This window comes from Athene cunicularia (genome assembly GCF_003259725.1).
Source record: "Athene cunicularia isolate RWA chromosome 4 unlocalized genomic scaffold, athCun1 chr4_part3, whole genome shotgun sequence".
In the NCBI taxonomy this organism is placed as follows: domain Eukaryota; kingdom Metazoa; phylum Chordata; class Aves; order Strigiformes; family Strigidae; genus Athene; species Athene cunicularia.
The window spans coordinates 17,421,263-17,439,744 of NW_020799100.1; the positions used below are offsets into that span (position 1 = coordinate 17,421,263).

Here is an 18,482-nt window from a genome sequence, read left to right on the forward strand (position 1 = left end):
ACAAACAATATCAATAATATGAATATAGTGTTATGTGTTCTGTTTCTCTATACTAAAAATTGATGGTTGAAAACATAAAAAAAAATTCTGTGACTAGGCATTTAATCATGTATTAATTTTTTCTGAGGTAAGACTTAAAACCGCCAACACTTAGATCTCAAACCAGAATAAATCACTCCTCTTTCATGTCCTTCCACTGTATGCACTCATAAGTCTTCTTAAAGAAGGGTTTATTCTCTGGTGCTTTCTACTGACTATTCCTTGGAGTTTGTTTTTAACTGTAAGCAGAAGGTTTAACTTTAAACAAATGCTCAACACTACGAGTAACGAAACCCCCTGACTACATTCGTAGAAAAACTTTGAAAAGCCCAAAACCCATAATACATCTAGGAGCCAGGTCTTTCTTCTCCTGTGTAACGTAACTTAATACTTCATAACTTTAAAACTATAGAAATTGCTTTTTCACTGGCTTTTTGTGGACAACAAAGGTTTTCTCACTTGGGTGTGGGGGAAGAAGAGAGAAAGTGAGGAAAGTAAGGAGTGGATAAGAACCAGGCCCTTTAAGAAGTCTGAAAAATATTTTTAAAATCTTATTGATGTGCTAACTTCAGTAAGGTAGATCTTCTTTCCCTAGACACTATTTAGGGAAAGTATTTTATCTGGATAAATAACCACTGTTTTCCCCAAATACCTCTTTTAGTGAAGAATTGCACTTTCCAATGAAAGTGTTTTCAAATGTTAATTTTGTAGATAGCAGTACCAAAAACTCAATATAAACATCGCAATAAAAGGCCCACGAATAAAATTGTCCTAAGGATTATACATGACCTAGAATTTGAAAAATCACTGAATGGTTGTCTTTTCCAAAGTAGTGAAAAATGCCACAACATTAAAAAACACATTTAAATGGATACAAGGTAAAAGATAGTGACTTCAAATGTACAGGCATAGCCAAACATTCCTAGAAATTTTCCCCCTTTGGGGTTATTTTTGAGAAGCCCCTAGTTATGAGCTAATTCGGATATTAATGTAAGTTCTCATGCAGAAATGAAGGCACCAGTGCATTTCAAATAGTCTGAAAAACAAAACAAGGCTTTCCTAAAAATGACATCTCAAAACACTAAGTGAATTATTTTTCCATAACAAGCTAGGAGGAAATCCCAAGTGTTAACAGATGACAAGAGTGTTAATGCCATTAACATTCTTTCAGCATTCCATGTCAGTGTGTAAATGATGTCCTGCTGCTCAGTCATTCTGAGAAGAAACAAGTTTCACAACCATTTCCAGATGCTGAGACTCTGATTCAGAGTATTTTTGTTTCTTCCCTACTGGCCTGCTCTAGGAGATTCTGCAGTACGGTGGTTTGTACAGGACAACTACCAGCTGATGTTTAGTGCACATTAACTATCTCACATTCTCAGTGCATAAAGGTCCCCCACACACTTAAAGCAGACTTCTCCCCAGATGGTTTCATTACAGCTTAAGTACATCAAGTAAAGAACTAATAAAACTCATATTTAGTTGTGAAGCAATAGTCATTATTAGAACTATGAACATAAATACATATCAAGTGAGAATATATGCCTTGCAGGAAGGCAGCTTTTTTATTTCATAAAAAGGATTCTGTTAATGAATGGCATTCCTTTCTGAAAATTAAAATTAGTTCACAAATCACCACTGTTCTATTTAATGATAAAATGAATGCACACTGCTTTGAAAATTTTTTATCCGCAGTAATTTTTGTTCTTTTATTCATAGTTCCCTTAATTTCACAATTCTTTAAAAATAAGCTTTTAATTCTTCACATGCATGCAATCTGAAAAACCATGTGGCACCATTTACTGCTCTGGTAGGCAAAAGATTCTAACAAGGCATGTTAATATCTCTTACTAGGGTAGATGATACAGCTGAAAAGAAAAGCTACACAAATTCTTCATTTAAGGACATACTAGTACATCTAGGATACATTGTAGAACTAAATTAATGTGAGATAGTTTACAAACTATGTAACTGTCCAAAGGCAAGACAGCACAAAGTCAGTGTCTCTAACTAGCAGGGTAACAAAAAGCTCAAACAGCATGGCCTCCTGCCACCCTGGCTCAGCCACTACTCCCTTCTCCTCACAACAAAGCTCAAAGCCTCTATTTTCTAGAGGAATAAACCTTTGTCATTCAGGGGGTGTGCGCATGTTGGGAGTGGGGGAGGAGGTGGTATTTATTATTCATGTATCTGTAATTCTAAGTCAAGATTAATTTCTAAGTTAACTCCATACAACTTTCTATTACACCCTCTGAAATAGCTTTTCATTCTGTTGACTTTAATCTTTCTTAACAACAAATAAAGTTAAACCTCATTAATCTGAATATCTTCCTCAATCCCCAATGAGACATCACTAAAAGGGAAACAACATATACAGCTATAGCAAGTAAGCATAAAAATCAGTTTTCCATTTAAAAAAAAAATCTTCAATTAGATGCATAAACACTGAAATAAAACAAGGAGTGAAAGCCAGATTTGTCATAGTCATAATTACTTTTCTAAACTGTTGAATCATACTCCCCAGTGCTACATGAAGTTGGGCTAATTATAAAAGAAACCTCTCACAGAGTGAAATTATTTCCAATTTGCTCAGATCATGAAAAAGTTGTCACAAAAATCACACTTATTTTATATAGCATGAAATCCACAGAAATATTTTAATCTCTCTTGGTGGTTTGTTTTGTTGGTTTTTGTTTGTTGGTTTTTTTTTAACCATACTATATTCTGCTTTCAATTACAGCATAGCTGCAATCCTTAGTTTGAAATCAACTATTTCTGGTGGTCAACCATACAGACCAGCTTCATAATCCCACCGACTTCAGAGTGTGGTGTGAGCATTCCTTAAAATTTAGGCAATTAAATATTTAAAAAAAAAACCCAAACAATCTAAGGCAAACAAACTAAAATCCTAGCGTGGCAGCAAGACAGCAACTACAAAAATCACTTCAGAATCTCACAGAAGTATTTCCATCTCCGAGTCCACAGTGTTTAGTACAAACAACACAGACACACACCTACCAGATGCAGAACTGTGTCCCACCAAGTACTGATCATGGAAGTATTTTTGAACTGTGTTTACTAATTGAACACAAAGTTCAACTACAGTGATGGCAGTAACAGAGCCTGTTTTTTGATGTAGAAAAAGAGAGAAATACTATTACCATTTTTACTTTTCACACCAATCAAGGTACAAAATGATTGAAATACTTCATTTAGTTGAAATGGGTATTTCAAGTGCATATTAAGAAAATACAGACTGGGATAAACTGTCCTAAATTAAAGAAGTGAACCTACTTTGTTATTGTAGATAACGTAAGATGATCACAATATAAAAATTCTCACATGGAGGTAAAGATATTATTATGAATTATGATCATGAATGGTATTTTTATTGAAATTGATCTCCTACCTTATTATGCTACCAAGCAATGTTACTTTCATATTCTCTGAAGAAAGTCTCATCCACAGTTACTTGTAGACAGCTTTGTTTATTAGTAGAAGCATGAAAGAGAAATTATGCCTTTAATTATGGTATAATTCCAAAACTCTAAGAGATGATTTATGTTCAGACACATCTCAAATTTTCTGAAACGCTCCTGCACTTAGAGAGATGTTGAACCTGAAATTCTTTACCTTTCTAGTCTCAGTATGTGCTATCAACAACAATTCTTCAACAAGCTGACAGAAATAAAAGAAATACATGCTGAAGACTAAGATGTCATTTCTCCCCCTTAACATTTATTCTTCAATCTATAAAACAATAAAATACAGGAGTGTAGAAGACTGAAGAATATTCGGTGATAAGCAGAAACAAATTTGATCACTTCATATAACTGGAGGTGACTTTCTAAAAAAGAAAAACACCATTTATCAGGTCATCTATTAATTATGAAAACATAAATCCTAAGACAGAATCAGTTCATTTCTTACAGTCTTATCTATCTTGTCAAGTCACCGAATTCACTATGTGATAAAAGCTGTCAGACATCTACAGTTCAGGGTGCCTATTTTAATTACCAGGAATTGGTAATCTAGCTGCAACATCGATGTATGTGCACTGAAGCAAGGCTGCCCAGGAGACTTTCAACAACTAATTTTCAAAAATTTCACACGATCTTCATGGTTTTGCCAATAAAAACAAACAAACAAACAAATAAATAAATTCGATTTTTTTTTTAAGCTCTCCTGCATTGTCAGACCACCATCCCCCTTCTTTAATAAAAAAAAAGGTGATAAACTGCAGAGCAGAAAAAGGTAAACATTACCTACTTGGATTTTTTCCTCACCAAATCACTTGAGTGATGCCAGTCTTTTTTGTAAGTACAGTAAATGCATAGCTAGAAAAGCAATAAATGGCAAAGCATTTACTCAACACAACTGAAAAATAATGTATATAACCCGTAAAAAAGAGCTGTCAAGTTTAACAAGAAAACACCGTTATGAAAAGTGCATTTCAATATGTTGGTTTCCTTTATGAACAAAAGTGGGGCTTATTTGACAGCATTCAGCCTACGCACATGATGACAAAGCAAAGGACAATTACAAGGCAATATTATAAGATTTTCTGATGAGAATGTATCACAGGGAAATAATAAGTTGTTTTTTTTAATACCAGAACTGGTAAGTGTGATTACTATCAAGTCTCTTAAGACAAGGTGGAAGAGAACATTTAAGTAACAAGAAACAATTTTCCACTTAGTCATGACTTGTCTCCCTTAATCTAATTTTCTGAAGTCCATATAGAGAAGATCTGAAATATCTTCTTGTGAACTTCTGTCACTGAATCCATTTAAATAATTAATCCTACTACAACTTACTTTTCAAATACTCAGTACTTAGGAGAACCTCTTCATTATATCCACCTATTAAATGTGATGAGCAGCTACGAATGGCTCTAGACATCTATCCCCTCTTTCCCTGTAAAACCCACAGAACCATGACTTCTGCCCAGTTGCAGTAAGAACGAATAGACATCATCTGAACTATCTGAACACAAGATGGGTATACGAAAATTTTGGAGGGAAAAGAAAAATTTGTATTCTACAATGCATTTAACACACTGGTGCTTAAAGAATCTACAGTCTCTATTGCTACAGAAATAAAAGTACAAATTACTCAAGTATCAAAAATGTAAATATTTTTTATCTACAATGATCTGTTAAAAAATTTTAAAATATTCACAAAATTAATACTCTCTCTTTCAGAAAACAACACATCTAAAGCTAAAATAATAAATACTCTCATCTCCACTGCTAATAGTTTTCTAGATTGAAATGATTCAACAATTGTCAGTAAATACCATTTTTTAGGACAAAAACCCCCATACTACCATCTTTATGACCAGTCCCTATAACTTATTCCTTCAAGAAAACTATCTGGTTCCCCCTTGGAAGTTTGACTATAGATGCTTTAAGTTATACTCAGTTATATGTTTTCTTACATTTAACGTGTTCTGTTATGCTTTTCTTTGTGACAGAATAAAAGCACAGAAGAGGAGACTTAAAACTTATTTTCAAGTGTTGCAAATACTTAACCAGACGATCAGAATATTCAGATAACCAGTAAAGACATGAAAAAAGGATATGCTCATCTTCTCTACAAACTTATCATGTTCATCTTGTATTTTTCGGAAATTCTCAATGTCTTTTTCTAGGCACTGGATCTGACGGTTCATTGACTCAAGGTTGCTCTTCAGAGTCTGGGCTGAAACTAAGAAAAAAATGACAATGAGTAAAGAGTTTCTATATTCCAGAAGGGGAAAAAACAATGTCAGAGTAGTCTTAAGGAGAATGATTCCATTAAGTAGACTCACATTTTTCTGAATTACTGCTCATAAAAATCCTACTCTTCATAAAAATTAAGTAAAAATACCTTAACGTAATAAACCAAATCATCATATTTCATGTTGAAACGTCACCACTTAATTCTACCATTAGCTCAAATTATTCAATTTCTATTTAAATATATCGGTAAAAATTCTAATATCTCATTCTTTTAAATCTAATTCAAAGATTAAAAAGTAACCAAGGTTCAAAGCGATTTTACCTTATTAATGCATGTACTTGGTTAAATGAATGATCTTATTAATGCATGTACTCTGTTACAGAAATGATTCAAGCAATAGACATGGAGAAAAGATCAAATATTTTTCTTTTATTGAAATTAAACTGATTTCTAGAAACCAACATCAGTGAAACCCTCTGTTAACATCAAAGGTAGATCTGAATAATAAAAGCTACTGACAATTAAAAGAAGGAAAGGACTCACAGTACAGCACACACACAAAAAAAAAAAAAAAAAAAAAAAAAAAGAAAGGCTACTCTAAAGAGACACTTTTTACTGTGTCCTATGCTATTCTAATGTAAGCCACTATTTCTGCAATTTCTACTAAACAACTACTAATTGATACCTCATGAGAGATATCTCCACTGGAAATCATGACACCACAACTTCGAAGGTGAAGCAATACCATACCACAGAAATTCCAGAACTAGATGAAGAGTGACAGAGTCTCTGAAGAGAAGCCTCTGGTCAAATTGTAATATTAAAACAAACTGAACCCATAATATTGAGTTTTATGACATAATCCATAAAGTCCACTTATACTCAATTTCATTATAAAGAGCAGTTTGTCAAGCACTCCCTCTCAATTTACAGATGCATTTCAGAACCTCATTCTATCTTCCATTCTTTGTCACCTCTTGGATGGTTTACAAATCTGTGGTTGCAAGAAGATCCAGACAATCTCAACACCAATGTTCCCGAAAGAGCACTGTAACATTTGCAACAGCTGACATCCTTACTCTAAATTGCGTACACAGCATACTTTGTTTCAGAGTCAACTTATACACTAGTTATACTCTTCAAGGAGTTTCCACTTTTTATTATTTTTTTGATGGCAAGCCATTTGTCCAAAAGTTGCTTAGAGTATTTTGCAAAGAATGGTTTATTCTCCTATTTCATTGTAATTTTAAAAATTGTGCTTTGACTATGTGAGAACAAGCAGTAGCAGGAATGTGATTCAAGATGGCTTTGAAAAACACTATGTAGGAAATATAAATCCTTAAATAAGTAACTTCTTGCCAGAACAAAATCAATTCTATAATCACTGTAAGTAACTATTCGTATCAGCTGTAACACCAATTTAACTTTTCACAAGCACGTTCAAAAACATAATGCAACGATACACCTGTCTTTATGAGACACATAACCTTGATTTTATTTTCAATTATGTCTATTTTGTAATGGGTACCAAAGCAACTACTAATCATGTCAGGTTAAAATTACATTGAAACAACTTTTTAAGCTTAACTCAACTGGCGAAAAAAAAAAAAAATCAATCTACACTGACCACAGCATCCTTATCGCTATTAACATTCAAGAGTTAACCTTGAAATCAATCACTAAAGCAGTTTGAATAATAAACATTATGGAAGCTTTTACATTATGGCTGCCTTAATTTAATCATTTTATATTGTCAGAAAAGGAGCACACATTTTTGCTTGAACCACTATAATATTTTTATAGGCTGTTGTGTAATTGGAGAGGGAAACTGAAGTAAAATGCTAGAACTCAAAAATAAATTAGTACCATGCAAAGGGTAATTTTGTTGGTAAAAAAAATAACAGCAGCTGGTAAGTAAATAGGCAACATAACAGATAAAGTTTAACTGTTTTCAGCAATTTGAAAATATTTAAATGCATGACCGCTTAGCAAGAATACTAGTTTATTTTCGTCTGAAATGTGAAAGTGCAAAGAAATTCAGCAAGCAATGACATATGTCTTAGCCTCTGTGACGAAAATGGAAGATAAACTTTTTCAGTAACTGCTTTATAAGACTAAGTTCAAAAATCAGTTTAGATTAGGCACGTATTGACCCTGAAAGTAGACATGAACTCCATCCAAGCAAGAAGGCTGCATTCAAAAGCTGTGCTTCCCATAACTAACTTCTATATTCACACTGAATTATGAAAATACATGGCAGAATATGCATTTTTGTTCACTCTTTCTTCTTCCTAGCCCAGGCAAATGTACAATTTTCTGTTCAAACAATTTATGAAGTTGTTGTTCTGCAAGACAAGCTTAAAAAGACTACGTAACAGGAAACATATATACAGAGAGACGATAATAAAATATCTGCATTTCCTCTCATAAACAGTTTTATTAGAGATTTACTGCTTCAGTAACGTGAAGAGGAGGCAACACGAATACATTTTACTCTTTCAGGGAAAATCATGTGAATTTCTTAAAAGTCTTGCAAAGTTTAAATTTATGAAAGGATAAACTATACTTGCAGCAAAATGCCATTTCTTTGAAACCATTCCATAAACACACATAGTAAACAGACTGCTATCACTATACTCAAAGTTCGCGACTACAAGACAAAGGCTTGTTCACCTTCTATTTGCCCATCACTCCACATGAAAATTAGGCATTCTAGTAGAACTAGTCTAAAAATCGAGATTAAAGGTAGCATTTGGATTTCAGTGGCACGCAAGCAGCGTTCAAGAACTATTAGTGGGAAAGCCTCTCTGTAGCAGCAATTAAAATACTATGCCATTAAATGTTGCAGCAGGAGAGAGCAACCAACTAAATACAGTACACAAATACCTTATTTCAAGATTGGAACAATAAAGCAAATACTAAAAGACAGAAGAAAAGAAGAAAAACCCACAAGCAGTAACAATCAGAAAAAACCCTCCATAACCTCCGCACACTCTAGAATAAGCACTCCCAAGAAAATGAAGCAGCCCAAAAGAAGCTTGGACATTGCCCTTTACTAGCAGCAAAGATAAAATATTTGACATGTTTCAGAACTAATCAACAGCAATAAAAAAACTACCTCACTGTCTCCACAGCTTTACAGGAGAATTAAGACCCCTATCCATAGTGGAAAAGTCAGCATTTAAGAAATGGGAAAGTTTATGAAGTCAGAAAAAATTAAAATTTGCTGACACAGTGGAGGCAGATGGCATAAACAAGTTTAGGAAAGGATTATTTATATTCACATACAACAGGGCCATAAACAGATATCGAAAGCAACAGGCAGGGATAAAAGGATTAATATGCTTCTGAGAAAGATTGGAGGAAGTGCCATGTTCTCCCTCAAAAGCTTAACTTACTGCTAGCACTGGACACAGCATCAGGTTGTGTGGACCACTTGTGACATCCTTATGCCTTAAGTCAAAAACCACAGAAACCCCCAAAACTATCTACAGACCCATCTTAAAGGCCAGAGAGGAAAAAAGGCTGCAAGATTTCTCAACCTGTACCAAACTGTATCAGACTGGGCCCTTATTTAGGACTAAGAAAAGGCTGGCTTGTGGAGAGCTGCTACAACTCTTAAATTGGAAAGAAATACAGCATCTCTAACGTGTACCTCAAAGCACTGTAACAAAAGGATTAATGAGACAGATGAAAAATCCAATGCCAGAAATTTAACATGTATGTCTCAAGTACCTAATGCATTATCACACACAGAATTACTATTAACATATAGGACTAATATAAACAAGGTGAAGTTATGCGTATTAACATATTGTCCAATTATTTTTCATGCCAGCAGAAGACTAATATAAGCATCTAGATTTATCAATATTCTCTCTGCATAAATACTGAATGCAGCTCACTATATCATGCATCAATAAATCTACCACTGATTAAAATATTATTTTCTATATTACTATTTATAATAGAAATTCAGTCACTGGAGAGAAGGCACAGTGTCATTTTGCCATGAAAGGTGATATTTTTTTTTTTCTTCGCTTTACTATTTTCCCCTATATTAATTCCTCCTCTGTAAAAAAAAAAAAAAAAAAAAAAAAATCAAATCAAATCCTTTCCACTTATTTTGGAGAAAGCAGTTGCACAGACTGCACGCTAAGGAAGGCTTAGTGAATGTCTGGTAGACCACTTTAGTCCTAGAAAAATGCTACAAGCAGTTAATCTCATGTTAATGTCAAACGCTAGCTAGTCCTCACAGTCAAGCTAAGCATTTTATATTTACAGTAATACAGTAATAGTACCAAAGGACAGACTAATCCTTTCTAAAGTAAGATTGCACCAGACTAAGAGTCCTCCCCTATAACAAGAAGTGAAATGATACAATTTGATTAGGTGCAGTGTCTCTTACATAATAAATTCAAAGGGTCTCTGATCACAATGCAAAACAGGCACGTCCATCTTTAGTTAAAACTCAAGTGAGAGCCAATGATATAAATTACTTCAGTAAGCAAAAACAAGTCTATACAAAGCAAATGAACTAGTAGATTTGTAAGTCTAGACAGTATTCATACCATAACTACATTCTGAGCATGCTAATGATTATTTATTTCTTATTGCCTGAGGGCAGATGGAAGCAGTCTTTCACAAAAGTCTGAAAAACACTTTGAGGGGAAATGGGTGAGCAAGTTTGTAATCTGCAGGAATTACAATCATTGATTACTCAATTCATACCACTAAGTTTAGATTTATTAAGGGAATAAACGTTCTGTTGGTTAGGCGAACAGTGCTGCCGCAGCCTAGCTGAGCATTCTGAGTAGCCCAGCATCCACATGTGTGTATCTCCAAGGATGTCTTGTATATCTGTTTCACAACTATACAGACATATGAATACATTTATATAGCTATTTTTTGTGTGATACAGGTGTACCATCATATGTATATAACTCAGAAGCATATATATGTACATATATGTGTGTATACAAACACACACACACACACATTTGTATGGGGGATATATACCACAGTATGCCAGTATCACACAAAACAACCCCTACAGCTTCCTTAACAATACAACTCCTGTAACATGTTATTTCTCAAGTAATTAACATGTCACTATTCATACTAGAAATCTCTCCTAACACAGCTATACTGTCTGCAAGACACAAGCCATGATCAAACATGTTGTGACACTTTGATATACAGATAAACCACTGTGCTAAAAAGGTAAATCCAGCATTAGAAGAATGATACTGAAGAGGATAGTACATGGCTTCAGGCATGATTCCTCCTGAACACCAGAAGAAAAAAAATGGAGATACCACATGCATTATTTTCCTTTATCAGAAACTAGGTCTTTGCCACACACTAGTGTAACAGACCTAGAACAACTTCAATTTAAAAAACGACTCTGTATTGAAGTACTTTTGCCAGGAAGGACAATGAACTTAATCATTAGAAGTGTTGAGGAAGAAACTAGATGAAGAGTCAAGACAGGTGGAATCAAACTCGTAACAAGCAAATACTCCTCCTTCCAGATAAACACTGTGTGTTTTTAACAGAACTTAGGCAGAAGAAAAAGTATTGAAAAGTACATGTTTAGGCCAACAGTCTCTAAATTTCAAAGCAGAGCCCCAACTATGGTAAATTTAAGTTCATAAGCTCAAAAGAAATTTTAGAAATGCTTATGGGTGGAGGTTTAAACACCTTGGGATCAAAGGGAAAAAAATGGAGTTTCTTAACTAGCTAAGGCACATCACCGTTCTCTTCTTCCAAAAAATGGGTAAGCTTTCTGACACAGACTACTCATGCTTAACAATCACTACATGACGCATAATACACTTTTTTCCTGTAAACCTTTCACAGACTTTTTTCTGCATCTTTTAAAGTTAACGAAAAACATCAATTCTGCCCAAATGGTAATGTTTTGTTTATATATTATGACAATGTACTGTAAATGAAAACATGTAACTTGAGAAGCTTTGAAACAGAATTTTTAACGGATACTTTTCACACATAGATGTGCATTTGTACTTTTAATTTGTATGCTAAGATTTCATTCACCAGCAGAGTCCCCGCATTTCAGTTGCTTTATCACAACACTGATACTGAATGGTGAAGGAAGCCAAAGACACAGCTATGCTTTATCATTTCAGACTTCTGCAGTAATCATCATTATCTTAGTTAACCAAAGATAAAGAACTGTGATTGATTCTATTGTCCTCTCCATTTGCAAGCAGAGGTGAACCACAATTTTAAGATAAGAGCAACCTGTAACAAGTCCAGTCCCAAGTAGCTTGAGTTTAATGAGAGATTCAGTCTAAGACTCTATTATCTTTCAGTCCAAGATGATGTTTAATGAGGCATGTATGTGCACAAGCTCTAGACTTCAATATTATTCTCCATCTATAGAGAGAAAGGAAGTAGACTTATTGATCCTTATCCAAAATTGTCTCAACTGGGATCAAGACCTAAAATCATCACAGTAGGAATGTTTGCAAATGTATATGACATTTTCATATGTCTTATCACCAAAAGAGAACAGATATAGCTGATAAAATTTAAGAAAAGGATGACACAGATTTTAAACACACATCTGGAGAAGATCTGTACCACACAAGCTAAAATGTTGAAACACAAATTTTGGGTACCAACTATGAACAGATTTTCAGCTTCTCAGAATAACAGCCATTGAAAGTGAGGAAATTTGATTTAAATATTACACACACTGAAGTGCAAATGCCACTAACAAGCATGCCTTGACTAGTGGGGGGGTGTGTGTGTGGTGTGTGTGCCGTGTGGAACAACAAAATCAACATTGCCTGTCAGGCCTAAAATCAAAACCGTCATAAGCAGCATGTCATCTCCTCTCCTCTGGAGCTGAGGAAATTACAAACAGGGCTCATAATCCCGAAACACTCAATATGTCTGCTGAAGAAAAAGATAAATTTCTGTGAGTAGCTTATGTTTAATATCAACCTATGTTCTGACCTGCACGCTGGTTTCGGGAATGAATTTGCTTGTCTCAGTACCAGCAATTATGTACCAGTGTTCATGTTTTTGGAATAAAAAAGTAATTCTGATGCACATAACACAACTTATTAAGACATTAAGACTCAATTATAAATGACAGTGCATTAGGAGCCCAAAGAGTATTATCACTACTGACACTAGCCCGTTGTTAGAACTCCTTTCCAAAGCACAGCACAGTACAGTCATTGATCTAAGTGACAGATACATCAGAACACAAAATCCCTTCCTTGCATTGGACAGGTCACATTATCCAACTCATTATTGACTTAAATTGTTTACTACTTAAGGTCAAATTAATTGGCAGCAGCAGATCAGTTTTTCAACAAAGAAAAAAAACTCTCTGAGCTCGTAAGATTAATTCTGGTTGAATCCTATCCTGACAAGTGTTATGATTATTTTTGTGACCTGCATAAACTGTGTGTTTGCCAACTTCCTACTTCCTCTGAACTCTCTTGTCAATACCAGCCTTTTCACCTAATTCTTCAGTTTTACCTCACTGAGTAAACTGTAAACAACAGCACTTTGTAGAATAAAAGTTTTATCAGTCAAATGTGAACTTACTTTTCACATTAAAAGCAAAAATATTTTAGAAAACAGATGTCTGCATTTCAGAAACATAAGCAGAAGCATTTAGAGCTGATCAGTAAGAATAGCAATGTGTTCGGTAGCATTCTCGTGGCAACATGAGTATCTCCCCCAGAGCACTTCAGAAACTCGCCTTGCTTTGATGTCAATTACAGACATCTTCCAAGATCTCAAAAGTTAATTTTGAAAACAGAGCTTATAATTTCAAAAGAATTATCTATTAAACGAGGATACTGAAGGAAAAATTCTAGCCAAGGTATAAGGCAAATTGCAAGTGAGGCAAAGGAAAGAAGCAACGGGACTTTCAACTTCTATTAATTGCATCCAGATTTGGAAGTGTTAGCTGAACATGCTCAGTTCTGCTGTGCTTATTTCAAAAGCCTGTACTGTCAGTATTTCTTCATAGTCCAATTTTGCTTTGTTTAAATATCAAACTGATACACACTGCAATTCGTTGTGAAGCAGCCATGGCACACTATATTCAGTGCTGCATGTGTGCAAAAATCACCAAAAGGAATACAATGGAAGAGAAGGAGCAAAGGCTTTGTAACACAACCTATCTGTTGTTACTAAAAACTCCCTAGAGAAGGTGTTGAGCAACCTCACCCAACAAACCTCCATTCAGGCTTGCAACCTCTAACAGGCCTTCAGTCTGTCTGACTAATTGAAGTGCAAGCCATGCTTCCAGAGGTGTAATCACCTTTCTTAAATCAATGGAAGTGCCAATTCAAGAAGAGATAAGGACAAAAAGAAAGCAGTGAGTGCTGTTTTGTGTCTTCCATACAGCTCTAGCAGCTCCTATTAAGGAATTCTAAAAAGATTACAGAATTTTAGAAGTCGTTTAAAGCAGTCTTTAAATCTAAATTGGTTTAACTACAGTCAGAAATTCTTAAATGTTTTAATTTCTTTAATAAGCAACAGCCCATGAGACTCATTTGGGCTATTCTTAAATTTTGCCCTTTATATTTACAATTCAGGGAGAGAAGTAGATCCTTAAAATGCATGCCATACAGATTCACTTTAATGTAGAATCCAAATTGTAACTTCAAAATGTAGCTTCAGAATTCAGAACTAACACTGTCTTGCCTACCATTCATTACATGTTAGAAAAGAGCAACTAAATAAATCCTCAAAATCTTCACGGACTGGGAGAATTTCATAAGCAGTTTTGCAGAGTGTAAGCCAGTCCTGAATCCTACTGAGTCTCCAAACAGGATCTCTTTCAGAAATTGCAACTTGGAACTACGACACAAAAACTATCTGTGAAGTTCTTGCTTCCCTGCCTTCCTCACTGACGCTTGTCAAGGAGAACACGTCTGTCGAAAAACTTTTAATGAGATGATGCATAAGCTCCTATCAATATGGTGATGCGATATGCAAATACAGGAGTGTTACGAGAGAAAAAAAGTCTTCTAGTGTTTGATGTACCTAACTGTGTATTTACTCTGTTCAGAAAAACACCAAGAGACTTTCTGACATTTCAATATTGCAGTTTATGTGAATGAAAAGAATGATAGAAGTCACTATACAGTGCAAGATTGACTTTTGATTATGATGCAAAATGCCAACTTCAGATTCTATTATGGAGAGAAAAGTCACAGATGCAGGCATTAAATTTCTCACGCCAGAAGGCATTGTCTATTTTACATCCACTAATGTGCCAGATTGGGCAAAATCTGTTTCAGCAATTTAAACTCTGCAAGGTGGAAAATACTGCAGATCTCTATAAAAACACAGTTTCTTCTACTGCAACGAACTATAAAACTTTTGTTTGACAGAAAAATGACTACTACTTATGAGTATGTTTGAAATCGCTAATACTTTAAAGCAACAATGGCGCAGAATGTTTTAAAATGTTTTCCCCATTCTAAAATTATGGCAATTAATTACAGTGAAAATACCTGTACAGAATTTAAGAATTAATATTTTCTTACAGTATTTATAATAATATATTATGTATATACATATTTGCATTCCACAGTGCTTGTGATAGCTAATATCCTTTCTAGAGAGATGCCTCAGCCATCAGAACCATATGCTTGCAAATTATTGAAACAAATTTTTTATGTAAACATGAGTGAGAAATCTGTGCTCCTGTTATTAGTACTTTCTAGTCTACTACACAGACATAATTCACCTTCCCCAAGGCATGTTTCACTTGATGTTACTTAGAATGCTGTGTTTCTTTTAACATTACTTTAAAAGAATTATTAAGTGGTATATCTTTATATCAGGCACAGAATTCTCTATGTTAAGCCCTGGGAAAAACCCACGTTATTTCTCAAAGAGATATTATCTATATGGCATTCACAGCTACGTTCAGCCCTTCACTAGGAGTTTGGCTGTTCTCAAGAGTCCTACATAACTGCTTAGCTAACCCCAAAATCCATACTCCATCTATACATGCGAGGTATGACTTTAACTTGTCCAACATGTCAGGACAACTTAGAATGGCCAATGGCCAACTAGAGGTAACAGCACGCTAAATCAAACACCAGTGGGACAACACAATCTCACAAAAATTCCTATGACTCTACACAGCCTAGTAACTCCCACTCTTGGCACACAAAGCAAGCAGGTAACAGAAGTATGTCAAGACTTGTTAAACTAAGGAGAATCTAGACACAATGATCACCTAATAAAGATATGGTTATGTTTTATTTTAAATAGAGACTCAATGTTTAAACCATGAACTGTGATTTATAACTGTTGCTCTTATAAAACCTGAAATTAAGTTGTTGTTATTATTAAATATATGGCTAATGTCCATTCTCTTCATTTTGTGTGTTACATATTTCTTTTTTAGGACTCTGGAAGGCTTGACACTCAAAGGACTTGGAAGATAAAAAACCCCATATATTTTCTAAGGAATTCTCAATGACACTTTTTACAACATGACTGTCTAGAAAACCCAAATTTGTTATCCAGCTTCAGTAAGGTACCTCTTGTTTTTGCTTTGAAGTTTTGTTTGACTGAAGCCAGAGAAAGGGATGAGAATTTTTCAGATATTTAATAAAATGGTAAGAGCAAATACCATGAAAAGCAGCAACTAGAATAACAAGAAAAGTGAACATGGTAGAAACATGAAAAAAAATTTAAAAAGGCTGCTTGGCATAGTTTCAATCATAGTGGAACATAAGGAAAGCACTGCAGACCTGGAGTGAGTAGGCAAATAAATCACTTCCATGAAAGAATCCAGTTTGTCATAATCTTGTGATTATTTTATTGGTTTTCCTTTCATACAGTCTGCTTCAAGTAAGAAAGAATGCTTTTCCAAGAATCTCTTGATAGTTAATCAGTTTGACTTTTGCTTATACTTTACAGAATAAAATGGTTTCCTAATTTATTTTTACTTTTCATAAACCTCTACGCTGATCTTCCATCTTAAAAAGATCAAATATTTTATTATACCTAATATCAGATTATTGAAGATTTTAGTACATGCATGGACAGTTCATCTAATCCCATTGACCTTTTCATATTAAAATCCAGTTTTATGCTTTATCTGCTATTTGTTAAAACCACCTCTGTTGTTCAGATGCTGGGGTTTTTTTTCTTATATGAAAATTAAAGCAAAACAAGGTTTTCTTTTTATTTACATGGAACTATGAAAATGTGCCCAAGATTTAAAAGAAATTGATTGTCATAAGACGTATATTTGGAATTTTACGTCTGATTCAAACTACAAGGCTGCTTTCCATCTAAAAAGAAAGCAGCATGCATCTTAAGTATTGAGACTGTCACCTGTTTAGCTCATACTTCCCTATTTAAAATTCACACAGAGATAATATTTGCTGGTAGATTTCCTGATACTTTTTGTATATCTAACTGATGCCAATGTCCTCATATCTGCAGCTAATTTATTCCAAGAGAAGCCTCCTACAGGAAAAATAAAGCTAACTGTCCATTCCCCAAAACCACTGGCTTATAAACCACCAAAAAATAAATAGGAAGTGAAAACCTTTATTTCCACACAAAGCATGTTAGCTTCCTACGCAGAAAAAATGACCACGCATGACAGAACAGATGAACATTACAATTAAACAAAAACCCAAAAGTACCATGGGGAACAGTTGAAGCAAGTTGCACAAATCAAGTTATTTCTGCCAAAAATCTGGTTTGTTACAGAAAGCAAACAAAGGCTGAAAGGGAAGTTTTGGTCATTAAAAATGAACAGTAATTTATGCTTCTGATAAGAAGTCAGTGTTGTTTATAGGAAACATAATGAGCTTTTATCCTACAGAATAAACCAAGTTTAACTGCAGTAAAAGCTTTTTCATATATTCTAAGCATCAGGATTATTAGTAACTGTGCTCCCATTAATATGCTTTCTCTCTTTTGGATGCTACAGCTTACTAAACTTTACTAACAGCTTTGGTTTAATTCCTCAAGTCAACTTATAGAACATGAGAGGCTTTGAATCAGACTATAAAAATTTCAAAGCTGCAAGGTAAAGTATTAGCCACAGGAAAAATTAATAAGAGATCATCAGATGTGCCTGGTAAACCCTAGGATTTGTAAAGAATTAAACAAGAGATGCAGGAAGAAAAATATTAAAATTAAAATCACCTCCAGAAAATAATTAAGTGGTAGAAATCATTTCTGGCGTTTATATAAGCTGACAAACTGACATTCGCATAAATAAAAATTAATCACTATGTTACCCTATCATAGCTCCTTGTGAAGACACTGGCCTGACCACTGACATTTATGGGGAAAGGGGAAGGAGGGAAAGATCATTTTCACCAAATTATCTGACTCCATATCAGAGGTCAGGAACAAACAACACTGAAGGAAACAGAAAAATTAAAAGTAATTGTAAAAATTATTTGTGCAATATCCATAGTAATTCTCAAATATAAGTAGCCAGATATATGCTGTTTAAGCATTCACCTTTATGCTTTTATATATATGTGTGTGTTTGTATGTTACAATCAAGATGGTAATGTACAAGTCAACTCTTCAGTCTCTATACTGCCTTAAAACACAATACCATCCTCAATCCTATGCAGAGAGATCAGTTACATTTTGTCAATAGACATTCACACCAATAAAGCAAAGAGGAAAGTGAAGCACGGAGACATTTAATCAATACAAATAAAATT

The 18,482-nt window shown here is 34.3% G+C and overlaps 1 protein-coding gene across 1 annotated transcript in view; it reads right to left on the minus strand.

The window, feature by feature from the left end:
• Positions 1-18,482, minus strand: part of DIAPH2 (diaphanous related formin 2) — a 179,276-nt gene that overhangs the window by 70,026 nt on the left and 90,768 nt on the right. The window contains exons 24-25 of the mRNA XM_026848817.1: positions 10,495-10,634; positions 5,624-5,748 (exon numbers count right to left, since the gene is read on the minus strand). Coding sequence (XP_026704618.1) covers positions 5,624-5,748; positions 10,495-10,634 — 265 coding nt within the window. The remainder of the gene's footprint in view (positions 1-5,623; positions 5,749-10,494; positions 10,635-18,482) is intronic.